Source organism: Medicago sativa, chromosome 4, assembly GCF_051527215.1.
Source record: "Medicago sativa cultivar Bolivia chromosome 4, Bolivia_mono, whole genome shotgun sequence".
NCBI classification, from domain to species: Eukaryota; Viridiplantae; Streptophyta; class Magnoliopsida; order Fabales; family Fabaceae; genus Medicago; species Medicago sativa.
The window spans coordinates 100041643-100053297 of NC_140752.1; the positions used below are offsets into that span (position 1 = coordinate 100041643).

The window sequence follows — 11655 nt, forward strand, 5'->3', positions numbered from 1 at the left end:
ACGAATTCGTTAAATTCACAAATATTGACTAAGACGTCTCTAAGTCAATTAATCTCATATTTCATCAAGTCTAAAAAAATAAACTCGGATCACACAATAAGTTTATACAAGTCTGCTTAGTTGTCTACAAAGCGACAACATATTCATCAATAAGATAAATCTACTTATAGATTTATTCTCATTGGATTCATATCTAATTAACATCATCATATTAATTTAATATGATGGTTTATCCACTTTAAACAATATCTCATATATTGGCAAACTGACTTTGAAAATATATTTCACTAGGTCTACTTAGATAATTTCTAAGTGACTAACCCCCACAATTGATAAATATATACTTTTATGTGTGAATTTAAGAAAATATACTTTTCTTAAATTTCTCAATAAAACATCAAAAGGTCAACTCACATATAAATTCATATATAAATTCATAAGAGAATATTTTCAAGACACTCAACTCATAAATACACATGTCAAGAAGTAGTCTCAATATATCACATATACTCAATCAAAGTCAATTTTGTAGAGAACTAATATGGACTATATAATATTAAAGTAGACAACTTTACTCATTATACATCTTAAATTTCAACATAATAAGAACCACCAATCATACACTGCAATAAGCAGTACCACGAAAAATTAATTACATCCTCAAAAGTGTTGGCAGTAATAGTAGATTTTGAAAGTATCATTTTGTAAGTATTTATCCAAATGCACAAACAAAAACCTTTCAAAGAAGCAATTAGCAATTTCTTAATAAACTTTCCAACTTGGCAAATACAGTGGTAATAATCCGAACCAATTCTATCTACTGCACGTACTTTGATCACCATTTCAAACTCAATACAAAGAGGTTCACACTAACTAAGGTCATTGGCTTTAAAATTTTGACAAAATTCATACATTCACGTACATGGAGGTGGGATCAAAATAATATGAACATCAATACAAATTATAGTCATTTCAACTACTTATTAAATCAACAACATTTTTTTTTTCTTTTAAAATACTCAGATCCATTGATATCTATTTGTTTTGCCAAATTTGAATACTTAATTAACAATCTCACAATGCAAGCCAATACCCAAGAATATTAACATCTAAATAACATGAATTAAAGAGAAATTTCAAGACCTCAAAATGAATAAACATAAAATGAATAAACATAACACCTTTTCTCAAGTATCATAAAGCCTTTCACAAAACATTATAAATTTTCAACGTGACAAAAAAGGAATTTAAGGCAGGATTATGAATTCTCTAGGGCAGGATTATGAATTTAAGGCTAAAGAAACTACAAGCATAATCCAACCAAACACTGTCACAACACCAAAAGGCATGAAAAAGGAATTGGAAATGAACACACGAGTAAAACAAAATTAAAAAAAAACGGAAGAACCTGGCTACTTTAGGCTTTAGCAGGCAAACAAAAGTCAAACCCCACATTTTTACGTTTTGAAAATAGAACAGCACTAGTAGCATCATAGCGACGAGCTGTTTGACATAAGTGACCACCGTTGCTGAACCGATAACAACATTGCAGAGTCATCTCCAACCATAATTCCTTAGATTGTTGTAAGCGGATGACTGAAGGATCATAACAACCTGCAAAACAAGAAAATAAAACGTAAAACCTGAGGCGTGACTATGTCACTGGACTAAGGAATTATCCGCAGAATTGCGCAACTCCCCCAGAATACAACAGGTTCATCTCGGCGGTAATCGTACCGAGGCTATCAGGACACGAGAAATACACAGGCTCAGACAACTCAAGACACGTTGAATTTCTATAAAATTGAAGGAAGAAAGGAATAGCATATGTTTTCTACGTAAAAGCAAAGTTTCTAAGCTTATAAAGAAAACAAAAAAACCTCATTAGATAACCGTTCTCCCCATAAAAGACAATAATATATATTAATTAATTTATGATAATAAGAAAATATTTTGGAGATGCAGCACGTTATCCTACCTTTCAGGAAATTGAATTACGCATGTATAATACCAAGTCAAAATCGTTACCATACTTAAAAGCACATTAAAAATAATATTTAAGTTTAACAAATAACACCTATTAACAAGGTGGATTACTTCAAAAGGGAGTTATACAAATTATATAGCAAAACGGAAAAGTGGTGATGAGGTCAACAAAATTAATTTTCAAATAAAATTAATTAAATCAATCAAAATAAAATAAATAAATAACTTTTGAAATATCTAAAATATACAACAATTTATATTTGTCCTAAAGGTTTAAAACCGTCTTAGTTATCTCAAAGACACGAAAAGTGTCAACTTGTCACTAGAAAGGTCCTGCCATGCATACTACATGATGATTTTTGCTTAAGCCAAATGAAATCAAACCATTTTTTTTTTTTCAAAATTACTATAATGAAATTATAATCCCCAAACAAATAAAGGTACCATTATGTATGTATTTTATTTATTTTAAAACCATGCAAATATGCCTACAATGAATCAAATCATACTTAAACAACACCATCACAAAATAACTTTGGCCGCCATTTTCAAACAACATGAACTTCAAAGAAAAATAATTCTTTTTACTTGTAGGGTTTTTATGCGCAAACATTATCGGTCAAAATAAACAAGTTTTCTTCCTTTTTAATGGTATAGAAAGAGAAGGAAAAGACCCGTGAGCATAGCGCAGTTGGTAGGACAATGCATTATTATATACAGGGGCCGAGGTTCGAACCCCGGACACTCCACTTATTCACCTTATAAGGTGAATTCTAGCCACTAGGCTACCTGACCAAAAAAAAAAAGAAAGAGAAGGAAAAAAAGGCTACCTGACCAAAAAAAAAAAGAAAGAGAAGGAAAAAAAAGTCTGGTTAAATTTTCAACTTTTTTTTTTGTAGTCACTAGGCTACCTGACCAAAAAAAAAAAAGAGAAGGAAAAAAAAAGTCTGGTTAAATTTTCAACTTTCTTTTTTGTTAAAAAATGTACATTGTGTTGTAATCGTTTTTGACACCTATTATTATCTATGAAAATTAAGGATCTCAATGGGGCGAAATAGAGAGTAGGCTTAATACATGCTTTGATCCCTTAACTTATTTTTGAATTTCATTTTGGTCCCTTAACTTTAAACTGTCTCAATTTGGTCCCTTAAGTATCTCTCCGTTTACCAAAGTGGTCCCTTCCGTTATGTTTAATAAAAAAAGTTAAATGTGGGACACGTGTCATTTTGTCATTTGTTGAAAACTTTTTTTTTTTTAGGAAAAAAAAATTCTCAACAAATGACAAAATGACACGTGTCCCTCATTTAACTTTTTTCATTAAACATAACGGAAAACTAACAGAAGGGACCACTTTGGTAAACGGAGAGATACTTAAGGGACCAAATTGAGACAGTTTAAAGTTAAGGGACCAAAATGAAATTCAAAAATAAGTTAAGGGATCAAAGCATGTATTAAGCCTAGAGAGTACTCTCCTGCCCTCCACAATCCAAAATGCTTCTCGCTGTCTTTACGGTGATCTTATTTACGGATGCAAATTGACATCATTAATGAAAAAAAAAACTTTAGCATGTAGACATTATCTTACATAATCCTTAATCAATGTAATATACATTTTTTTTCTTTCAAAAAAAAAATGTAATATACATTTTTTTATATATAAATTATAGCAAGTACTTGCACCTTGCCACCTTGTATAAGTAAAAAAACAAATGATAAAACTAACACATAAAAAAGAGAAAATTCATGTACAGAAAACTGAAAGGAAGAAAAAAAAATCTTGACGAAATATAATATGATGAAACTTTAGCATGAATTTCCATTCTACAGACAAAAATGAATGATTTGTGGTAATAAGAAACAAAGCATAAAAGAAGGTGTATGAAGAATTCCTTCATTCCGTAGGCATAGGTTCAGGTTTGACTCTATCCGTCGTATCATGACGAGAACCCATCATCATCATCATCCTAAACTCTTCAAAATCAATCGTTCCATCACCGTCGCTATCAACACCTCCTATCATTTTCCGGCACTCCGCCAACGAGCATTCTTCACCAAGGCTTCTCATAACCGTATTAAGCTCTTCCGCCGTAATGGAACCATTCCCATCCATATCAAAAACAGCAAAAGCATCCTTCAAATTCTCCAAGATCTCATCAGAATCAACGCCTTTGGTGTTGAGTTCGATGAATTCTTGTAAACTGATGCAGCCGTCTCCGTCTCCGTCGACTTCACGGATCATGTTGTTGAGTTCTTGTTCGGATGTTGGTTGACCTAAGCTTCCCATAATGGATCCGAGTTCTGATGCAGAGATCTTGCCATCGCCGTTGACGTCGAATTTTTTGAAAACTTCTTCGAGTTCGCCGGCGAGACGAGTGCGTGAACGCACGGAGAGGGAGGTAGATCGGGAAGGAGGGTCTGAGGATGAAGATGGCTTGTTGAACATTGATTTCAAACCCATGGGCATGACTTGTTTTATTCTTCTTCTTTGTGATGAATGAATGAATGAATGAATGAGAAATTTGGAATTTGAAAGAAGAAGAAGAATAACTATTTGTTTAATTAATGACGTATTAAGTTTGTACTAACTATTGTTTGTGTGTGATTTGGCTATATTTAGAGCCTTTAATTTATTTTAGGCGTTTGCACCATGCCAATCGCTACTTCGTTAAAAATTAGTTAATCCACCCGCTCTTATTTTTCATATTTTCATAGTTTTGTTCTGTTGATATATATGGGCCACATAGGCATATGTGAAGGGAAATATTATCTAAATTAGATTTGGCTGACGGTCTGGGAGACGATTGAGTGGTTAAAGATGACAATTGTTCAAAGATGATCATATGTACCTACAAATACTTTGATAATTAAGTTAGTGTGCGGTTTTATGGTTTACAAATTGTGTACATGTATATTGGTCATTAGTTGGCATTTATAGGAGGATGATTATGATATATAGGACAAAAATCATGATTGGATAGTTTTTTTTTTTTTTTGAAAGAATCCTGATTGGATAGTTGTATTGGATGATAGTTGTAAACATTTCATATGATCTTCATTGTACAACTCTCATTCAATCCTCATGCTTACTAATAGGGGTGGGCATCGGGCGGGTTCGGGTGCAAACCCCTCACCCAGATGAACCCGCGGGTGTAGAGTACATACCCTTTTCTACCCAAAAATTGGACACGGGTTGGACGGGTTCGGGTGAATCGGGTTGCGGGTTCGACATTTGGGTTAATACGGGTTGGGTCAATTCCTGGGTCATTCAAAATGTTATGGGCAAACGAATTTTGCTGCAATTTTTTTTTTATTTCTTCAAAATGAGCCATTTTTTTTTATCATCTTTATATTGAGCCATTTAGAAATTTATGGCCCAATCAATTTTGCAGGTTTAATTTTTCTCATTGAGCCATTTTTATGTTTATTTTACTTATGTTGTCATAAACTTATTAAAATTTTTCCTTTAAAAAGCTTGTTAAATGCGGATGTTAAATGCTGATGATGTCCTTTAACAACTTACATATTCCTAGTTAAAAACTAAATACAGTCCTCTTGAAAATAATAATAATAATAATAATAGTGAACTGGATAGATGATAATAAGTCCTTTTTTTAAAGGAATAAGTCCTCTTTTATATAACTTGATTCATAGCATCACAACAAGAATATTTATAACCTGTTAAAAAAATAAAGAAAACATACATTAGTAACTAACAAATCAAAGCCATAAAATATGACAGTATAGCAAACTAAAATCAAAACAACTATCAAAACAGAGAGTAAACATAGAATAAATCAAATACAAAGTTACAACAAAAATACTAAATCAATATTACTCTAAAAGATTTTAAAAAAACTACCTTTATCTTTTTGGACATATCATCATATGTTTAAGCATGTTGTTAGGTGGATGGCCAGAACTATTTGACATAACAGAAGTGAAACAGAAGTTACAAAAGGCAGCATCTTTTTTCTTCGTAAAATGTCTCCAAGCCATTGAAGGATGTCTAGCATCTTTTTTCTTCTTTAGATTTTGCACTAACTCAGCATGTTCAGGTCCTTGGCTATGTACTAACTCAGCAGCCTCAACTTCTTGTGTTCTAGCAACTTGAATTGGAATTTGAGGAAAATGATTCACACTAGTGGTACCACTTTCCATGTGTCTATAAAAACAAAATAAATAACAGACCATTAAGATAAGAAATAAACAAGTAAACAATAAATTCAAAGGAAGAAGTATAAGCATCAACTAAACCCAGTATGAATTCAAAACAGCTACCAAGTTTCAAAGGTAAAACAAACAAACAATTTTACAAGTTTAAGTTATCAAGAGAAAGAAAAAGTGGGGTAATCATAATTGAATGGAGTTTGCAGTAGAGGAGGGGCAAAGTTCATGTCACAATATGGATTTCAAACATAAGCATCAAACAGATTCAAATAAATAAACATTACAAACACTTATAAAAATGACATAACAGGGAAGATTCAAATTCTATCACAATTGCACATGACTTAAATAAAATGTTCAACTAACTAATCCATTAATTTACAACCATTTCAGCGAGAGCCATATCTGAACACAACCCCAATAGCATCAAAAACACCAATTAATTTGTACTCGTAACTGTTGCTTTGTATTGAATTGAAGCAGAAAGAAACAACCATAGTAAACTTTTTTTTGAACAAACTAAAATGGTGTATATATAAATAATCACAAAAGATCCCCCGCACAAGAAGTGCAAAGGAAAAATCAAACAAGAGTTTTTACAAAGTCATAGTGACCCAAAAATGGAAGGTAACCAAAGGTAAAAAGATAACTAACAAATACCCATACAACATAGTGGGTGTTTCCACCATTCATGATAGCTATAGGAGAAAACAACCTGTTTAGATTTTAACCACAGAAAAGAATGTAGCTTAACCTTCTCTAAAAGCACCTCAACACTTAGAGCCACATTATTGAAGACACGGTTGTTTCTTTCTTTCCAAATCACCCAAACCGATGCAAACCATATTAGGCGTAAATAAAGATAAGAGAAACTAGGCAAACCAGCCTGATGAGTAAACTGCACAAAATGATGATGTAAATCTCCATGAAAAACCGAGGAAATACCTAACCAATGCAACACATGTGACCAAAGGGAGCCGTAAGTGGCACACCCTAAAAACAAATGAGTAACCGTTTCCAATTTCCCACAACCTGTTGTACAATCCGTATCTGTTGCTTGTATAACTCCCCGCCTTAACAGATTATTTTTAGTAGGCAATCTGTCACGAAGGAGGCGCCACACAAACAGAGACACCTTTGAAGGAATACAATTATGCCAAACCTCATCAACATGCGATCTGTCAACACGAGCTCCGGAAGAAGTAAGGAAGTGATAAGTCCCTCGAGCTGTATACCCATGAATCGGGTCTAGTAACCACCGCCAAGTATCACAAGATGTATCCTGCAAAACAGCATTATGAAGCATAGCAGAACATTCCCCCACACTCTCCTCCTCCCAAGCTAGTAACCTACGTCTCCACTCCCACCCTCCTCCTCCCTCCTCCCAACCTAACCTCCTCATCTCCTCGACAGTTCTCTCCTTAAACACAGCCAAGTCAAAAAGACGGGGGAATTTAATACGTAAAGGTAACTCCCCCACCCAAGTATCGTACCATAACAACGTATCCCTACCATCTCCCACAATCCGCCGAACATTATCCTCAAACCAATTACCTACTCCACTACCCACCCCTGCTCGAATCCTACATATCGTCCTCCACCAAGATGAACACACCGTCCCCCCCCCCCTTCAACCGACCCCCTTCCTCCCCATATCTAGATTTTAAAACGTGATACCACAATCCACCCCTATCTATCAACATCCTCCAACACCACTTCCCCAACAAAGAAATATTAAACTCTCCTAATCTCCGAACCCCCAAACCACCAACCTCCTTAGGAATACAAATAGAATCCCAACTAATCCAGGCTATTTTCCGATTATCCTCACCACCACCCCAAAAAAAAATTTAAAAAATAGATTCAATAGAAGAAATTATACGTGCAGGGGCTTTGAAAAAGGAAAGAAAGTAAACCGGAATTGAGGACAGGACAAACTTCAGAAGTACAAGACGACCACCGAAAGAAAGGAATTTATTATTCCACGACGACAGGCGAGTAGCAATGCGATCAACCACCGGTTTCCAAAAAGACAGCTTCCTAGAATCACCACCAATTGGAAGTCCCAAATACGTAAAAGGAATAGTCCCCCGTCTATAATTCATTACCGAAGCAGCCTCCGCCAACCAAGAGTCTGAGATGTTCACTCCTGTCAACATGCTTTTATGGAAGTTCACCTTCAACCCCGCGGCTTCTTCAAACAACAGTAGCATCGCACGCATAGTACGCACATTCAACCAGCTTTTTGTACCAATGATGGTGGATGGCGCTTATGCTGAAGGAGTAAGTAATGTTCGGTTAGCTGTGTTTAATCATTTTTCGAGACATTTTAAAAAGGTTCCTATGGGGCGGCCTGGTGTAGAGGGTCTTCAGTTTCGTCAGTTGTCTACTGTGGATGCGGGGTCCTTAACTATACCGTTCTCGCGGGAGGAGGTGAAACAAGCGATTTGGGATTGTGATAGCTATAAAAGCCCGGGGCCGGACGGTGTCAGTTTTGGTTTCTTAAAGGAGTTCTGGGATCTAGTTAAGGAGGATTTTTTTAGATTCATGACGGAGTTTCATCGAAACGGGAAGCTAACGAAGGGGGTTAACTCTACTTTTCTTGCGTTAATACCAAAGGTAATTAGCCCGCAGAGTCTAAACGATTTCCGTCCTATCTCTTTAGTGGGATGCATGTATAAGGTTTTGGCTAAGGTTCTCGCCAATAGGTTGCGAAAAGTTATAGGCACTGTGGTTTCGGAATCGCAATCCGCGTTTGTCAAAGGGAAACAGATCCTGGATGATGTTTTAATTGCAAATGAAGTTGTGGATGAGGCTCGACGCATGAAAAAAGAGTTGCTTTTGTTCAAGGTCGATTTCGAAAAGGCTTACGACTCGGTGGATTTGAATTATCTTGACGCTGTTATGGCCAATATGAATTTCCCAGTGTTGTGGAGGAAATGGATAGCCGAGTGTGTGGGCACGGCAACGGCATCGGTGTTAGTGAATGGGTGTCCAACTGATGAGTTTCCTATAGAGAGGGGTCTTCGGCAGGGGGATCCGTTATCACCGTTCTTGTTTTTGTTAGCTGCAGAAGGGTTTAATGTTCTTATGTCATCTGTCGTGGGGGCGCAACTTTTTGAGGGCCATAGTAAACTTAATATATTGAAATCCAATATTACCTCTTGAATCTGGAAAATATGCACAAAGATAGAAGTTTCCAAAGCTGATAAGAACAGAAAAAATAAATAACAAAAATTGTCATGTTAGTAACAAATTCAGATACAAACCACACATTGAATAAACTTCGGATCTGGAAAAGCCTAACAAACATATTCTAACAAATAGATTCAAATGGTACTAATACAAAACGAAATAAACTAAATCTAGAAATGCAGGGAAAGATTTCATAAATTTCACAACAAACCCAAGAACATGAAATCAAAAACCTAAGAACATTAGTCATATAAATAAATCGAAAAACACTAAATATATAAAGATTGAAGATTTACCTCTTGGATCAGGACAATAGCAGATATATGGATGTGAATCATGAAACAACAACAAAAACACGTGGTCAGAAGAAACTCATAAATCTTAAATAAAAATAAAAAATTACAAAGATTAAAAACAAAATATCTAACCTTAGATCTGAAGCATATGCAGAGCAGAGAGTGATTCATGAAACAAAAAATAAAAACAGTCACACTCCTAGATCGAACAAAAATAAGAAAAAATGGCAAACATTAAAAAGAGAAAATCTAACCTTTGATTTGAGTGTAGTAAACGACGAGGATTTAGGGTTCTACGGTGGTGTTAGTGACTGAGAGTGAGAGAGTTTCAGGATCTGCCTCCACTATTTCTGCGTGTCTTGTCAGAGAAAGGCGTAAAACAACGGGAATCAAGTTTGAAAGTGGTGATTCATGTTGGTAGGAGGATTTGATGGTGAGGTGGTGGTGGTTAGAAGCGGCGGCAGCGGCACTAGGGTTTGAAGAGGAAGGTGAAAGAGTGTGAGGCGAGTGAGAAAATTTTGTAGAGGAAATGAAATGAGATCTAGGGTTAGTGAGTCTCCCCACTCTTCTATATAGTACAAGCAAAACGACGTTGTTTTTAGTAATTAAATACGGGCGGGTTCGGGTACCCGCGGGTGAAGGTCCATCACCCGCCTCAGCCCATGTATACCCTTGTGAACCCGCTTTTATGACCCGTTTGACCCGTGGACCCGCTTTAACCCACTCAGCTCGGTTTTTTTTCGGTTTTTTTTTTCGGGCCGGGTCGCGGGTCCTTGTCCAGCCCTACTTACTAAGGTGCGCCTCTAGGGCACGTCAATTACATGGTTCGTAGTGGATTGACATCTTAGAATGACTTGATCTTATGTTAGATTAGGCTCGAAACAAATTCAAACAACACCGCGAACATTTATATCGCCAATGACTTGCTCGTACAACAAACACGCTAATTTTATTTTTGGAGGGTTGAGTATTGTAGCTCTACTTAAGGAGTTGAAGAGTTAAAAGTTCAGAATTCAAGTTATGGCAAGAAGAAAACTAAGATACTCACATTTATAGTTAGAAAAATATGGACAATAGAGAATAAGAGATGATCTACCCTGTTAACTATATGTAATTTCGATCTATTTTGTAAGTTGTCTTTCCTAAGTCGTCGTATATTTGATCAAAGTTGTCATTATAATTATCCAAATTATACCAGATATGTATGAACTATAATTTATGTTAAAAAATGCACATCAAAATTGTGGTTAACGAGTTGTGACACTTTGGTATGTAAAATAATCATCTAAATTGTTGTAAAATTTTGCTGTTACATATCAAAATAACATAGCCCTTGGGGTCAATGCATCTACTCTTGTTGTTTAGCTTTATGAACTTTGTCTTAAGTTGTTGAGATTGATTGTTTGTATCTTAATTAACAACATGTAAATAATTAATTCATTTGAAGTATTTTACATGTTAGATTTTATATAACGTTATTTAAAACACATCATATCATCATTTTGATTATTTTGTTATAAAAAATTAGTGATATTAAAACTTATGACCATATATGTGATCTAGTGGAAACCTGAGATCAAAATTGTAACAAAGCCTGCTCAATAATTGTTAATAATTCTCTCTAAGGTATCAGTTCAGTTGTAAGCACTTAACTTTAGAATACAAAGAAACGAAGTTCAAATCGCCCATAAAATAGTAGTAAATTGTCATTTTTGTCGACCCGTTGTTATTAATAAAATTTCTCATTCTCAAATTTTTTATTAAAAGATTTGTTAACAAATAATTGTTGTCTATTAACTTTTTTGACGAAATCCATATACTTGTTTGAAAATAAAGGTACATAATTTTTTTTTAAAAAAAATTAACCAAGTTATTTAACTTGAATGGTTAATTAACTTTAACTAGAGAGTAAACTTTTGACTGAAAAATTACAAATATTCTTTTTTTTTTGTCAAGTAGTCTAGTGGCAGGAGAAATTCACCTTAAAGATGAATAAGTGGGGTGTCCGGGG

At 34.9% G+C, this 11655-nt stretch overlaps 1 protein-coding gene and 1 long non-coding RNA gene across 2 annotated transcripts; both read right to left on the bottom strand.

Annotated features, from left to right (window-relative positions):
- Positions 1-3689: 3689 nt before the first annotated feature.
- On the bottom strand, positions 3690-4580 carry LOC146934666 (EF hand calcium-binding protein family). Its single transcript, XM_085706621.1, has one exon. It carries the CDS (start codon positions 4448-4450, stop codon positions 3878-3880), a length of 573 nt encoding a protein of 190 aa, XP_085562747.1. The 5' UTR covers positions 4451-4580; the 3' UTR covers positions 3690-3877.
- An 861-nt stretch (positions 4581-5441) lies between these two features.
- Positions 5442-9367, bottom strand: LOC146934667 (uncharacterized). The gene is made up of 3 exons (XR_015007851.1): positions 9315-9367; positions 5846-6148; positions 5442-5661 (listed from the first exon to the last, which is right to left on the bottom strand). It is a non-coding gene; the product is annotated as an uncharacterized LOC146934667 (long non-coding RNA).
- Positions 9368-11655: the final 2288 nt, after the last annotated feature.

Coding starts and splice junctions, on each gene's coding strand:
- LOC146934666 (XM_085706621.1), bottom strand. CDS start 4,450: ATGCCCATGGGTTTGAAATCAATGTTCAACAAGCCATCTTCATCCTCA.